Source organism: Lepidochelys kempii, chromosome 2 (genome assembly GCF_965140285.1).
Source record: "Lepidochelys kempii isolate rLepKem1 chromosome 2, rLepKem1.hap1, whole genome shotgun sequence".
NCBI lineage: Eukaryota > Metazoa > Chordata > Testudines > Cheloniidae > Lepidochelys > Lepidochelys kempii.
This window is the reverse complement of record NC_136381.1, coordinates 267,557,111-267,574,059: the sequence shown is the minus strand read 5'-3', so window position 1 is coordinate 267,574,059 and position 16,949 is coordinate 267,557,111. Positions and strand designations below refer to the sequence as shown.

The window sequence follows — 16,949 nt, the reverse complement described above, 5'->3', positions numbered from 1 at the left end:
TTGTCTGTGCCCACCAGGAGAAACCTACTGGTTGTTGGCAACATAAACACTCCACTTGGGGCTCTGTAGGGAGAGAATGTGGGGCTCAAAGGCTAGCAATTTACACACCCCACTATGTTACACTTGGATGCCCAGTCCCTTATTTTCTGGACACCTTCAATGTACACCGATCTGCTGCATCCATAGAAACAATGCATCCTAGTTCATGAGTCTCCCCTCAGTTCAACACTCGCCTTAGCATAAGGCACTTAAACAGATTTATAGTAAAACCAAACTGAAGTTTACTTTTTCAGAGCTTGAGGTAAATATTCAAATAAACGCAAGTATAAGGATTTGTAAACATAAGGTTACAGGTAAAAGCAAAACATAAGACACAAACTATAGCCTGTACTTATTAACTTTCCTCTCTAGTAAAGTATGTCTCACCCAAAGGTCAATACAGTACTTGCAGTGCTGTCCAGTTCAAACAGCTGGGATCTGCCTTTCATGAGACACCTTGCTTGCAGGGTTTCTCTTCTGTAATGGATAAAATCTTGTGCTCTTTTCTATTTTCTTTTATAGTTGCAGACTACTGTATCTTACCACAGTGGTCCCTTAGAAGCTTTTGGGGGGTGGGGCGGGAGTTCTTTTGTTTTTTGTAAATCCTTAAGCCTGCATCTGATCTAGAAAGTGAACATAGTCTATCTCCACAGATGTCCATTGTTCTCAGTGTTGATTGAGATATCCCTGAGAGTCCACTCATCTCAGATGATAATCTACATTTTACATATTTATTTAAATGTTTCCTGTGCAAACATCTCACAGTAACCATGACAATCAGCAGTTCTTAGCTTTTGGCAGAGACCACATGCAGTTCCCTTAGGTGAAATATTGAGAAGATGGTCTGACTGGTTAATATACATGTCTGGGCAAGTCTGTGTGACATTAGCAGTTCATTTAAAAAAAATATTTTTAAGGCTGAAAAATAGGATTAAATGTTTTTAAAAAGTTTTTCAGCTATATTATTATAGAAAGGTCTCCAATCACAGTAGATCAATTTTAATTATTCGCTCACTAACAGCTCCTTTGTAGCAACTGTAATAAAAATGGAGCTACACGCTTTGTATCTAATCACAGTAGGAGCTGTATTGATTCACTTGCTTTATGCTACAAAAAGAAAGAAGGGTGAGAGGAATTTCTTTTGGTATATTTAATATGTCAGTTCCTCTGTCAGTCCACTCTTTTCTGGGTGATCTAACTCACTCAAATAGCTTCAGTTATACTCTCTATGCTGATGACTCTTACCCTTCTCCAATCCACCTCCTTACTTATTTGCTATCTAATCGCATATCTAAACCTATCTGATGCCTTGCTATTCCTTCAAGCTTTAAATAGCCAAAACTGGATCCCTTTCTTTCCACCAAAACACTTTCCACTCTCCCATTCTTATTGTTGAACACACAACAGATAATGCCTGTCACGCAAGCCTGTAAACTGGAGGCCATCTATGATTTTTCTTCTCCAACAATCGAATCTATGTCCAGCTCTTGCTGCTGCTTTCTTCACAGTGTCTATAAGATCCAACATTTTTTTTCTGCCTACACTGCTAAAACTTTCATATAGGTCTACCTCATCCCCTCTTTTCATCACTACAACCTCTTCTTTGGCCTTTGACACCAATGTAGCCGCTAAGATCCTATTACTTGCCCGTTGATCTGTCATCCCCCACTCTTTGCATCCATCCTTTGGCTCACCCTTCTGCCAACATCAATTCAAGCTACCTGTATTTGCTTTCAAGGCCTTGCACAACTCTGCCTCTGCTATGAAATATTCTTTTTTTTTTTTTATTGCCTACCATTGCCTCTGCTCTGACAGCAGCCATTCTCCACTCCTCCTCCCACCACCATCTCCAGAGTGCCTGGATGCTCAGAATACCTTTTCTGACCTTGTCCCAGCCTTCTTCCCACCTAAAAATTTCTTCTTTCTCTAAGCCTACGAGAAAGTAGCCAATGTTTGCTTTACTCTATTGACAGCCCACACATCCTGCTGTGTACTACTACCCCCTGTACCCTCCTTACTACCTTGTTCACTGTCTTATGTCATCATGTTAGATGTTAGTTTGTGGCAGGACTCATGTTGCTGAACTTGTCTTGTGAGGTACCTAGCAAACTTTTGGGTGCCATAAAAAGGGTTGCATGAAACATCCATTAGGCTTTGTTCCCAAGAAAAACATGAGTCCCTAATAGATCTCTCAAACTGACGCTTTGTGCTTAGCAAATTCACTGCTCCACTGTAATTGATGTAATCACAGCTCCAAATAGATTTGCTTTGTAATTCTCCATCCATTGGCAATGGAAGTCTTAGGACCTTTTTGTGGGAGCTGGGAAATCTTAACACTCCTGTGTATCCTCACTCTCTCTATTTTTTTAAAAGGTCTGGAAATATTTCAGTTTGAGAAGTTACCTACAAACACTGAATGAAGTGGTCTCTGTCTTTACAGTGCTTTCAGTTTTAAATTTTAGAAAAGGAAATTCAGATATACAAGCTGTTCAAAATAGTTAAATTGCTGAGGGGCAAACAATGTATAATTTGAAGCCACAGAAAATAGGGTGAAACTATGCAGCTTCATACGTGCAAACACACCCATTCTCAGAAATAAATTGTTCCTGTATGAAGCACATCAGCAGTAATCAACCACACTCACCAAGAGGACTCCCAGGCACCTTAAACTCTGCCTCTATAATGTCATTCAAGACCTACACCTGTTCCTCTCCCTTGTCTAGCAAACAAACAACTCTACAGATCATACAGTCATCAACACTCCTTATAAATATTGCTGTAATATAGTTCACAAATTCAGTATTCCAGAAATACCTTTAATCCATAAATACTTAAAGTTCTAAAGGACAAACTATGCCTCATTCCCTGCCCCACCCCAGAGGCCTGGCCTCTCCCACATCCTGAACCCCTCATTCCCGGCCCCACCCTGCAGCCCTCACCCCCATATCCCAACCCTCTGCTCCAGCTCTGAGCCCCTCCCACACCGCAAACCCCTCTGCCCCAGCTCCGTTGGGTCGTGGGCATCAACAATTTTCTTCAACTGGTTTGCCAGGAAAAAAGTTTGAAAACCACTGTTCTAGGGGCAAGCCAACCCTGATACCATCACTGCAACTATCTCTGGTCTGCCACCAGTCCCCAGACTCTCTGGCACCAAATGGAAGTAGAGAGGGTACCGGTCTCCCCTTCTATGACAGGAGTTCTAAAAGGAAAGGGAGAGGTTACAAGTAGCATCAGCCTCTTCCCAACAAGGTCACATAGGTACTTTAGTGGGCCCAAGCAGACCTTTTGAAGGTGTGCCTGGGAATACTATACCAGTTCCTGTCTCCACTTTTATTTTCGGACTGTCCCACTTCAGTTCTGGGGTTCTGCATAACATTGGACCACTGCGTGCTAAGTACTGTGATAATCGACTGTGCCCTACAGTTTTCATCTACCCCTTCTTCCCATCCTGGTCCCTGTTCAGGGACCCTTCTCATGAGCAACTTCCCACCTAGGAGATGCACTCCCTCCTACAGATAGGGACTGTGGACGAGGTTCCTCAAGACTTGAGAGGGAAGGGGTTTTACTCCTGATATTTCCTAATCCTGAAGACCAAGGAGGGCCTTCAGCCCATTCTGGACTTGCGTTAACTCAACAGATATCTCAAGAAACTGAAGTTCCGCACGGTCTCCCTGGCCTCCATCATTCCCTCCCTGGATCCAGGGAATTGGTATGCCACCCTTGACTTAAAGGACTCCTACTTTCACATTTGTATCTTCTGTGGCCACAGAAGATGTCTCAGATTTATTGTGAACCGATGCCGCTACCAATTCTTCTTCGAGTGCTGTCCCTGTGGGTGCTCCATTTCAGGTGTTGGTGCGTCCTGGCACCGTTGATCAGAGATTTTCAGTAGCAGTGTCCATCAGAGATACACATGTACAGTAGTCATCTCATGGTGCCGTTGGCACTTTGACCATCGTGTGTGTGACCCGACCCCTCAGTTGCTTTTCAGCTGTCCTCTGCCTGAGACGGAGCTCCATAGTGGTGTTGAATGACAACCTAGGAAAAATAATTAGAAATAGTTAGAATTAATTAGTGATAGTTAGGTCTTGGTTACTAGTTTAGACATTTGCACATTTTTTTTGTTCTCGCTTCAAAAAAAAAACCCCCTCCTTTCATTTATTCTGTTTTTAAAACGACATCAGCGAGGGACATTAAAAACATGCCTGGTTCACCAGGCTTCAAAAGATGTCCTCGTGCAAGGACTCTGTGCTGATTTCTGATGGCCACTCACCCTGCATCCACAGCTTAGGTCAGTTGCGCACACGACAAAGGTGTACTCACTTCAGCAACCTCAAAGCTTGAGTCACATGGAATAGAGATCTCTGCCTGAAACTTATTCTTATGGAGAAATCCCTTCAGCTAGCTTCTGACCCTGGACAGCAGAACCCCTCAACCAGGGACTCTCCCAGCATGTCATTTCTGGAAACCAGTATCATTCCTTCAAGAAAGTGAGGAAAAGAGCCACATTGTCCCCACAGAGAGAACCTTTTGAAAAAAAAGCCGTGTTCTGCAACATTGCTATTGTCGTTGCAGCGTATGCCAAGAGTGAGCACTTTTGATGCACCGGGAACTTCCGGCACCGCCTGCAATGGGGCTGCTGCTGGCAAGGTTAAGGAGTCGAGGCAAACACAAGCCAAACTCCTCCTACACAGCACCGACAACACCCACTACTTCTTGACCCAAAAGAAAAATGGTGGATGGAAACCTATATTAGATCTCAGAAAACTCTTGAATATATGGATTTGTACAAACTTGTTGATAGTCACACTGACTTAAATAATCCAAGCAATGGAAAAGGGAGACTGGTTTTCACCCCTGAACCTACAGGATGCATGCTTTCACATTACCGTAAATCCTGCATACAGAAGGTTCCTATGGTTCACAGTAGGAAAAGATCACTTCCAATACAGTGTGTTGCCATTTGGATTTTTGACTGCTCAGAGAGTCTTCTCCAAACCCTAGCGGTAGTAGCAGAAAGTTGCACAGACCAGGAATAATGATATTCCCATATCTAGACAAATGCCTACTGAAAGGTCCTACCCAATCAGAAACGAGACACATTACCCAGAGGACTGTCACCCTCTTTCAGACCCTAGGGCTACAAATAAATGAACAAAAATCAACTCTAATTCCAGTACAACAGTTGGATTTCATTGGGGCACATCTGGACTACAGGGATGGCTAAGCTCAGTATACATATCAGACAAGCGCAGTCTAAACAAAAGCCTAACATTGACACCAAAAGTCCAGAATTCATTATATTGGTGGACAAGACCAGTGAATGTGTGCAATATAACTACACATCAGCCTTCTCAAATTGCACGTGGTTTGCAACATGTATGTTAACTTCCTCCCAGTGATAAAGAATAAAACAGTAAGAGTCCTTACAGACAACATTGCATGTATGTTTTACATAAATCAACAGGGAGGAGCCCGTTCTCATACCCTGTGCACAGAAGTCATAAAATTATGGAACTGGTGCATAACTCACAACATCACCATTACTGTTTCCTACTCCTGGGCCGCCAGAACACGATGTCAGACACTCTAAGCAGACACTTTTCCCAAGATCTCTAGTGGGCACTGAACACCAGTGTCTTACAACACATATTCCAACCGTGGTGGTTCCCCTGCATTGACCTATTTGCCACACAATGAAACAACAAATATCCGCAATTTTGCTTACGAGCAGGACTGGGAACACAATCCCTAGGAGACACCTTTCTAATCAGGTGGGATGCACCTCTCCTGTACTTATTCCCACCTGTACCACTAATCTCCAGAGTAATACACAAGATACGGACCGTCAAAACAAGGTCATACTTATAGTTCCGACATAGCCCAGGCAGACTTGATACCCATATCTGTGCACCATGTACTCTCCCTCTCCAACAGGGCCATCTCTCACAAGGAGGAGGTCAAGTCCTCCACCTGAACTTGGAGAAACTTCACCTAAAGGCGTGGCTCCACCATTACTAGTTAACAGGTGTTAGTAAACAGCAGAAAACCAACCACACATACCACTTATCTCCAAAAATGGATAAGGTTCTCCTTATGGTGCCTGAACAAACATGTATCTGTACTTACAGCACCACTTTTGTTGGTCTTGGAATACATATTAGAACTAAAGAATTCAGGGTTTTCTACAAGCTTTGGCTGATAAGTGTACTACAGCATTCTCACCTTTCACCATAAGCTTGATGGCGTATCGATATTCATGCTCCTGATGATGAAACACTTCCTCAAGGGCATACAGAATATGTACTGGAAAATAAGTGACCCTAGACCAGCATGGGACTTAACGCTGGTGCCTCGGAAGCCTTACCAGAACCACATCCGAAACACTAGCTACCAGCTCTCTACTTCATTTATCAATGAAGGTAGCGTTCTTGGTTGCAATTACGTTTGCACGGCAAGTAAGCAAAATAGGGGCTTTCATGGCTCATCATCCGTACACCATATTTCTCAAGGACAAAGTCACACTGAGACGACATCCAAAATTTATACACAGAATATCTTCTTTTTTCCACCTCAATCAATGGATTCATCTGCTTACATTTTATCTCAAGCGCCATGCAAATGCACAAGAGACTGTTCTACGTATGCATTAGCATTCTACCTGGACGAAACAAAGCCTTTCCAAAAATTCCCAAGGCTTTTTGTTACAATGACAAAGCGTTTCAAGCATTCTGCAGTATCCACACAGAAATTATATAAATGGATCTCCAGTTGCATCCATATGTGTAACCAACCGCACAAAACAGAACCCCCATCAAGGATAAAGGCCCATTTTGACAAGATCAGTATTCTACCTCAATAGCTTTTAAAAATAATGTACCAACAGTCGACATGCAGAGTGGCCACCTGGGCCTCTGAACACACATTTACGAACCATTATGCAATCTCAAAGCTCAAGCTCAGATACAGTGGTAGGTCTAACAGTGCTAGCCTCCACTGTGAATGCAACTCCAAAGTCCCTTCCATCTGCACAAGGGCACTGCTCTACAGTCACCTGAATTGGAGCACTCACAGGGACAACACTCGAAGAGGAGAAGGTTACTCAGCTTGTGCAGTAACTGAGGTTCTTTGAGATGTGTCCCTTGGTGGGTGCTTCTCTACCCATCCTCCTCCTCCTCTACTTCGGAGTTTGCAGTAAGGACTCTATAGTAGAGAAGGAACTGAGGCGATTGGGTTGCGCCATGCCCTGCGCACACTGGTCAAGGTGCCAACAGCGCTACAAGATGACTACTGTGCACACACGACCCTGACAGACTCTACTACCAAAAATCTTGGATCAGTGGTGCCAGAACGCACCAACATTTGAAGTAGCGCACCCATAGGGACGTGCATCTTGAAAAACCTCAGTTACTGCACAAGGTGAGTAATCTTCTCTTCACCACTCTCCACTTCAGTCAGTCTACAGCTCCCCAGGTTTTCACGAAGTGCATGGGGGTAGTAATGGCCTGCCTCAGACACTGAGGTGTTCAGATCTACCCGTACCTGGACAACTGGCTGATCAAGGATTGCTCAGAGGCTCACGTACAGGACAGCGTCCACATGGTCCAAGCCACTTTCTGAGTGGTGGGGCTGTTATAAACGAACAAAAGTCAACTCTTGTTCCAGTTCAGAGAATAGAATTTATTGGGGCAGTGCTCAACTCTACCCAAGCCAGAGCTTTCCTGATTCACCCACTAGCTTGCTGTACACTAAGTGAGTGCACTGTAACAGTGCTGTACAGTGGCCATGAACTTCTATCCATTGGATCACATTATGCCTGTCTCTGCTAGATTGAAGAGCCCGTTATTAAATATTTGCTCTCTATATAGGTATTTATAGATTGTAATCAAGTCATTCCTTAACCTTCTTTTTGTTAAGTTTATTAGATTGAACTCCCTGAGTCTGCCACTGTAAGGCAGGTTTTCTAATCCTTTAATCATTCTTGAGGCTCTTCCCTGAATTCTCTCCAATTTATCAGTATCCTTGAATTGTGGATACCAGAACTGGACACACTCTTCCAACAGCTGTTGCACCAGTGCCAGCTTCATAGATAATATTACCTCTCTACTCTTACTCGAGATTTCCAAGGATTGCATTAGCCCATTTGGCCATAGCGTTTCCTCTGTGGTGGTTTGTCTTTCTTGCTCTTGAGCTGAAAAGTCCTGTGAGTGCCCTTCCTTTTCATCCTTGAGTTCTGTCTCCCTTGTATTTCTTTTGAGGACCATAAATAGCCATATCCTTTTTGAATTTGAATTCTTGTTGTCCATAATCTCACAACTGTGAATAAAGTTTATATTGTATAAAATGCTTCTCTGCCACAGTTAATGGCAGCAAACAGAAAGCAACAAACTGTTTTATCGCGAACACTCTCTTATGGGAAAAGGTAGATAGTAGTAGCCCTTATGTGTTTTTGCAAATACAAAATAAAACAAAAAACTCACCCTGGAGTGGTGGCTCCTGTCCTGTGTGGCTGGGCCCTGCTTTCAGCTCTGGTTTTTGCTACTTGGCTCATGAGGGTGGCTAAGCCAAACCTGAGCAGCTGGCACAGCAAACCCATATGCCAGATCACAACACCCAGAGCAGGGAGCCGGACCCAGTCCTGTGGGACTGGAGCTGCCACCTCAACATGAGTGCAGGGTGGCTCATTTTGCAACTCCCAGCCCCCTCCCACATGGATAAAATGAAATAACAAAAATTCTTAAAAAATAAAACACACAATTGTAAAGAATAAAAATTTCACAGGACTCTAGATATTAGAAAAGGAGGCCTTGTGGCACCTTAGAGACTAATCAATTTATTTGAGCATGAGCTTCGTGAGCTACAGCTCACGGTATGCATCCGATGAAGTGAGCTGTAGCTCACGAAAGCTCATGCTCAAATAAATTGGTTAGTCTCTAAGGTGCCACAAGGCCTCCTTTTCTTTTTGCGAATACAGACTAACACGGCTGCTCCTCTGAAATCTAGATATATTAGGTTTCTCCTATTTCTGTGATGTCTGTGCCAAGTGCTCTAGTTAGTTTTGCCAGGATCCCACTCAAATTCTAGCTGCAGCTTAGGGCTTGTCTTCACTGCATTGTTAGCTTGAGGTATATCTCGAGTGTTGCCTCTAACCCGTCTCTTGTCGGCACGCACAAATCTCTAGTTTGAGTTTAAGAAGTGCTTTACTCATGGAGTGTTTTGAAACTTCAGGGCTGCTGATGCTTCAGCTAGTAGTGCAGTGGGCATGCAGCAGCCCAGGTTACAACTCAGATTGCTCATCTCGTTATTCTGTCTGCTAATGAGGTCACTGAAAGGTTGCTTTCTCTTTCTTCTCAGGACCTGTCTACACTGAATTTAGTGTACAGCAATCCAGGGTGTGAATCCAGAAGACTTACACTAAGGCTTTGTCTACACTGGAAACTGAATGACAAAACTTTTCTCATTCAGAGATGTGAAAAAAAATGCACACACCCCGAACGACGAAAGTTTTGCCGACGAAAAGCATCTGTGTGAACAGTGCTTTGTTGACAGGAGAGCTCTCCCGCCGACAAACCTACTACCGCTCATTGGGGGTGGAAGTTTATTTGTCTGCGGGAGAGCTCTCTCCTGCTGACAAACAGTGGTTACGCTGCGCGCCTTTTAGTGGCACAGCTGTGTCGCTAAAAGGCGCGTAGCATAGACATAGTCTAAGCCAGTGCACAGAACCAGTGTCCAAAGGGGACATTACTGTACAGCAAGCTAGTGTTCTTTAGATTCAGACCCTAGCTTGCTGCATGCTAATGTCCAGTGTAGAAGAGCCCTCACTCTCTAGCTAGACTAGCTCAATTGGAGGAACTCAAGTAAACTAACTCTGGCAGTGAAGATAAGTTGTCATACCTTTTTAGAGTACAACGGAGCAAAAGATGCCTTTTTATCATTTTACAATAATTCAATCCCACTGAACCGTAAAAGATTTCTTACGTTCTCTGTGTGCAGGTGGCTAGGCAGAACTCTTTCCTTGACGGACCACTTTTTGTGATTAACAAGTCACCAAAGAGCATAACAGTTTGTGTTGTTGCAGTTGAGGAAGAATTAAGCCATTCGTTCTCACTGCCTTATAATTGCCGGGATGATTGCTGGTATGTGGCTGGAAATGGATTGTTGGTATTGCTTGAGAAGTGCAAAACTTATTTGATCCTGCCTTTTAGGAAATGTTTTGATATAGACTTCAGAAGCTATTTATAGGTCTCTTTTAAAGTGAATTTGTGATTACTTTTACTTGTGAATATTTGCCTATCCTAGTTGATTTTGTATGTAGAGTAAATTAGTTTAAATAAATGGAAGTGATTAAAGTATGCAAACTTTTGCTTTCCAGGCATCATCACGCAGAGTGCCAATGGGCAATGGAGAGAGCAACCATTATCTGTCAGTGGACGTGGCTGCAGGCTCAGATCTCTGACTTGGAGTATCGCATAAGGCAGCAGACAGATCTCTACAAGCAACTACGTGCCAACAAGGTAAGGCCATTCTGTACCTTGGAGATTTTAACCCTTTATACTGCGACTAGAATTTTGTAGGCAGCACATTAATGAAGGACTTCCAACAGCAACCTCTCCAGGGAAGCGATGAGTATTAATTGGTATTCTTTTTAATCACATAAATTAAAGGTGGAAAAAATCTGCTAGGTTATTTAAGTAATAACCTTTGCCAATGCGGGGCTATTTCCTGCAATATATGTTCTAATGTTTTGCCTAGTCTAATAAACTTAGGAGCTCAGACTTTTCTGTCTTGTCTCCATGTTTTATTTCAAAATCCAGGAGAAGATAAAAATTAAGACCTCGCATTTCCTTCTCATAGGCCCTTCAGGGGAGAATATGTTGCTAAACATTCCTTCAGGGAGGGTCTGGCAGGATTGCTTCTATCCCTTTATTGGACCAATTGTGTATATTTAGGTAAGTTGGAGGCTTTGAAACTTGCAATGTAATTTTAAAAACATAATAGGTGGAGTGAATGGATTCTGATCACCCCATCTATTACCTGTATAAATTACATTTCATAGTTTAAAGCCCCCAACTTGCCTTTAAGACAGGGCCAACAAAGGGAGGTGAATTACCCAGTGGCAATGCTCCTGCAGGAACAATACAAGTTCAGCTTAAAAAAGCCCTCTGAGGTGCTGGAAGAAAATATCAGTGTTTTATCTTAGGTGACATTAATCTGGTATACTTGCAGGACCACATGAGACTGCAAACATCTGTTATCTGCCTGCTATAAGTTTCCACATAAAAGGGTGTTAATCTTCCACCTCACCATTTTTGCATTTAGTAGTGTTCCACTATTGATTATTGCAACATAAAGATTGGCCTTAGGTGAATAATTTGAAGGAGCTATTTAAATGATGATTGTTTTGAGTGCTGTCTTTTAAACATTCCTTTTTGGGGATAGTTAAAAGTTTACGGCCTCAGTTCAGCAAGGTACTTGCTTTCAGCATGTCATTCTATTGAAGAAGCTGGGGAATTTAAAATAATCTAAACTAATCTTGTGTGTGTGGTTGAGTGCCATGGCCACTTCAGTGGATTTGGTTTGGTTAGTAGTTTGGGTGATGGGGAAAAGTCAGAGGCAAAGTTTTTTGTAATGGACAAGGAATGTCCTGATGGAAAAGCAAGATGTGCTCGTCAGTTACTTTGAGGGCCCCCTGCCACCATTGTACAGCTACTTATACATACCCACATAACAATATGCAGTTGATTAAGCATACTGTCACTTGCTTATTCTTTTTTATATGTGTATGCGTGTGTGTACAGGGGCAAACACACACCAACTAGTTTCTCTCTAGGAAGAAGATGGTGCCTGTGTTGGCTTGACTCCAGAAATAAGTTTTCCCAAACACCAGTAATTCTTTATCACTTCCTTCTGAGAGTCTACTGGAAAAGCCTTGAAGTGGGAGTCAGTTGTTTCAAGTGTCTAACGAATTTCAAAATAGAGTTAAAGCTTAAAAAAAGCAAACGTTTGCTTATGTAGAGACTCTTTCGTCCCATAGGAATTCAAAGTACTTTGCAAACTACAGTGGCGTCTCCTTAGCATGTGATCTGCATATGGTCAGATTAGTTGAAATTGTGCACCAGGAAGCCTCAAACTGAGTTTTTGGAACAGTGATATAAATTTTTGTTACATTGATGTATTTGTCTTTGACACCTGATGGTGATGTAGTTTGATGCAGTTAATTGATTCATGTGCCAGCTGGCATCTGAATTAGTATTTGTTAGTCTCTAAGGTACCACAAGTCCTCCTTTTGTTTTTGCAAATACAGACAAACACGGCTGCTACTCTGAAACCTGCTAAGTGTGTGTATTTTCTGAACATTTCCCCTTGTAATTAATTGACAGACATTGTCAGTATTTGCCTTATGCTTTTGGGTGCTTTAATCTTTCATGCTTTGCTGTTTTGAGACCCTTCATTCCTAACACAAAATTAAGGCTCATTTGGCTATACCTACTGTGACAGGGTCAGGCCAGATGGCTACAGGAGTGATAGAAGGCAGATATATTAGCCCCAGGTTAAGTAGGTCCCTTTTCCCTGGGTAAGGTAACAGGGAAGGTTCCAGAACAATCAAGACAATTAAGACTGACAGGCTGATTAGAACACCTGCAGCCAATCAAGAAGCTGCTAGAATCAATTAAGGCAGGCTAATCAGGGCACCTGGGTTTAAAAAGGAGCTCACTTCAGTTTGTGGTGTGCGTGTGAGGAACTGGGAGCAAGAGGCAGGCACTATGAGCTGAGAGTGAGAACGTGGACTGTTGGAGGACTGAGGTGTACAAGCATTATCAGACACCAGGAGAAAGGTCCTATGGTGAGGATAAAGAAGGTGTTGGGAGGAGGCCATGGGGAAGTAGCCCAGGGAGTTGTAGCTGTTGCACAGCTGTTCCAGGAGGCACTCTAGACAGCTGCATTCCACAGGGCCCTGGGCTGGACCTCGGAGTAGAGGGCGGGCCCGGGTTCCCCCCAAACTCCTCCCAACTTCTGATCAGACACAGGAGAAGTCGACCTGGACTGTGGGTTCAGAAAAACGGCCAAGCTGAGGGCTGCCGTGAAGCTCCAAGGCGAGCAAATCCACCAATTAGCACAAGACCCACCAAGGTAGAGCAGGAACTTTGTCACACTACATTTGCTACCGCTTGCTTGGGCACCATGTTACAGGATGGTAGGGGTGATTTTGCTATGTAAATCAAAATATTATCAGTAGCCCTCTGGCACAATATTTTATGCTACAATGACATCCGATGAAGTGAGCTGTAGCTCACGAAAGCTTATGCTCAAATAAATTTGTTAGTCTCTAAGGTACCACAAGTACTCCTTTTCTTTTTACACATAGGAATGTTTCTCATTTAGAACAATCATCCTGCTTGGGGCCTCTTGTTACTACTATAATATAGTTCATAATTCTGTAAATTGTTTCTATACACACTACTTCATACCTTCTGGTCTGGTTCACATACATTTTTGCTGATCCTTGATTTTAAATAATGTCCACATTCTGATGTGTGAATTTGCTATACTATTCAGTTACAACGTGAAACGGATACTTTTAGCTCCTCTCTGTTCATTTGTGTTGGCTTTGTTCTTAAATAGGTGTTTAAATATGATAGCAGATAAACTCGGTTTGAAACCTAGTGACTTGACTGAAAATGCAAATAAAGACCGTATTCAATAAGGAGACTAATCAATGTGTTTTGCACTGTAACCCTTGTTACTTTCACTTTGCTGCTTGGCTCTCACATGAAGCAGAGAGGTCTACTCTTAAAGGATCAGGGAGGGGTCAAAGGCTTGATGCAGACTATTTACACTCACAATGGCGGGGAAAACCCCAAGGAGGATAAGGTAAAATAAGAGGAAAATGGTTTGAGAAAATGGAGTACTAAAGCTGTTAAGCATGGATACTGTTGAGTCGTGCGCTAAATCCAGCGAGCTAAAGTCACACTGGCATTGATATGCAAACATTTTTTTTAAATCACTTACATTTCCCTTTGTTTTATGTAGTCATTGTCAAACCTTTTGGTGCAAATTAGGTTTTGTGTTGGAAAAATGCTAATGAGGAAATCAGGATTATTCTTGAATGACAATTCTGCCTATATAGAAACAAGGTGGATAAGGTAATATCTTTTATTGGACCAACTTCTGCTGGTGAGAGAGACAAGACAGCTTGTCTCTTTCACCAACAAAAATTGGTCCAATAAAAGATATTACCTCACCTACCTTGTCTCTCTACTATCCTGGGACTGACAAGTCTACAACAATGTTGCTTACAATTCTTCCTTTGAGTTTACTGACATTTTAACCTTTTGGGGCCAATGGGTGAGGAACTGCCATTGAAAACATTAAGACCGGGTTTAAATGTGGGTTTTGTACCGCTGTAACTGTCAGTTTAGAATCTGGAAGAGTTAAAGAAGTATCCCCTACTGTGTGTGCAATTATACCACCAGAAAGGTGCTCATATCAACGTAGCTTATTCCTATAAGTAGAGGGGAATAATAATAGCTTGTTCTTATATAGTGGTTTTCATTAGTAGACCTCTTTATCCACACTAGAGGGGGTTCCTCTGTAACAATATTGTTTTCTCAATGGATACAAATACAGCAAAAAAAAACAACAGTGTACAGACAAGCTTAAAGGCATCCCTTGATTAGAACAGTGGTCACCAACCGGTTGATCCTGGAACCTCTGACCGTTGATCCCGGTCTCAGTCTCCCATCTCATCCCGCCATCCCCTTCAGGATCTCAGCCAGCTGGGAGAGTACATCCCACCCGCCCTGCCATGCTATTAGCCAAAGATGTGGTGGTTTTCCAGCAGCAGATGATGCTTTAACGAAGTGCACGTTGCAGGGACAGGACAGTCCAGATGCCAGATGCGCCTGATGAACTCACAGTACAGCTGAGATGCAACTCTCTGCCCAAACCACAGGCTGCAATGCTGCCCGGGGTAGCTGCAGCGCTGATTTGATGGATTCCTTCTCAGTGGGTGGTGTTGCCGCCTTCTTACCCTTGAAATGTGCTTAAAGGGACAGGGAGATGTTGAGAGGGGCTGGGCTGGGCTGGGCTCACTGCCTTGAATTGCTGTTAGGCTCCCTCCTCTGATCCTGAAAAGGAGTCAGCAGAAAACTGCCCATCACCCACTTCTTAATCTGGGCAGGAACGCAGCACTGCTGCTTCTGCACAGAACAAGTTCCATCAATGGCCGATGGGTGCTCCCTTGCCACACCCAACCAGAAGACAGGGTGTGGGTGGGCGGGAATCCCCCTCAGCTGCCTCCAGCAGGGAGGGAGTCCCCAGCGGCTCAACAGTTGCTAGGGAATGGGGATGGGAAATCAACGTTGCCAGTCAAGGAAGCCCCAGCTTGAGAGCAGCCCTGATTAAACAAGCAGCCCCAGACGGGTTAATCAACACGCATGCAAGGCGCATACCAACCCCATCCCAAACAAAAGAGCAGCCTTAGTTTAACAGGCTGCAGGGGATTAACAGCAACAACTACCTTGGTAATTGCTAGGGCATGAAATGAAATACTCCAGTCTCCTGACTGGGGCTTTGAAATACCATTAATGGAGCAGGTTTCAGAGAAGCAGCCATGTTAGTCTGTATTCGCAGAAAGAAAAGGAATACTTGTGGCACCTTAGAGACTAACAAATTTATTTGAGCATAAGCTTTTGCGAGCTACAGCTCACTTCATCGGATGCATTCAGTCCGGTGAAGTGAGCTGTAGCTCACGAAAGCTTATGCTCAAATAAATTTGTTAGTCTCTAAGGTGCCACAAGTACTCCTTTTCTTAATGGAGCGCGGACTGTTTCCAGGGCAAAACCTGGTGCTCCCAGCCAGGCAGGGGAATGAAATAATTGATTGCCTTCTCGCTGCGAATTCAAAATATTTTTTGATGTCAGGTCATTCATTGTCATAACTGGAATAACAAGACAATTCATTTGGCTAATTTTGGATGATGGATGAGCAATTTGGGGTGACATTAATGCTAAGTAAGGAAAAGGGAGAGGGGGAAGAAACTGGCAGGGAAGAGGCTGCTCTAACCTCAGACAGCAGAGGGACAGTGCCTCTGTCTTCCTGAAGAGAATTCAGTCATTTTCTGGGGTGTTCAGCAAGGAGAACGTGTGACCGGGATGATTATTATGTGGACAGCTGTGTGAGTGTGTTTGTACTGTGGTGAGCTGTCTGTGGGACCGTCACAACCAGCGTGTCTGTGCTAGTGTATCTGGGATACCTGTCGGTGCTAATAGACAGGGGTTTGCACGCTGTGCATACATGCAGGGTGCATGACTGGCCAGGAGAGGTGGGTGTGCTATGGATGTGTAAGGAACAGATGCCAGGCCTACAATGGGAGCACTGCTGTACTGTATGACAGAGTGTCCTTAGCAAACTAGCTTATCCCAGCCAAACTGCGCTTTTATCAGCATCTTATCCAGGGCCTCCAAGCAAAATAAGCTGTACTGGCAAACCCCACATTTGCCTCCCTTCCTCTCCTAGCCCCACTTCTATCCCTCTTCTCCACATGATCACCGTTTTCCTTCCATTCCCAGCAGAGAAGTCACCTCACCTGCTCTTCATCATCTCCTTTCTCTTCCCTAGGACCCTGGCTCCCCATCCCCCTGCCCCCCTACAACCCACCTTCCCTTCTCTGACCCTACTCCCCTGTTCAAAGCTTCAGCAGAGCTGGTTTCCCTGTGGTGTTCATTTGGGCTTCTTTAAAATGCATCTCGTGTTGGAGTTTCTTCTTCCTGCAGTGGGGTGGATAGGCGGCAGACACATTGTCCCCTGAACCTCCCCCTGCACGACAAACCTCAGGACACCCTCCCTTCTCCTTTCACGGAGCCCCAGGCGAGAATGGCACTGGGACTGTAGTGATCATGACGTGGTGT

At 43.7% G+C, this 16,949-nt stretch overlaps 1 protein-coding gene across 17 annotated transcripts in view; it reads left to right on the top strand.

Annotated features, from left to right (window-relative positions):
• Positions 1-16,949, top strand: part of LOC140907905 (KAT8 regulatory NSL complex subunit 1) — a 147,101-nt gene that overhangs the window by 42,486 nt on the left and 87,666 nt on the right. For all 17 annotated transcript variants that reach the window (XM_073334933.1, XM_073334934.1, XM_073334928.1 and 14 more), the window contains one exon: positions 10,412-10,553. In XM_073334933.1, coding sequence (XP_073191034.1) covers positions 10,440-10,553 — 114 coding nt within the window. In that variant the 5' untranslated portion in view covers positions 10,412-10,439. The remainder of the gene's footprint in view (positions 1-10,411; positions 10,554-16,949) is intronic.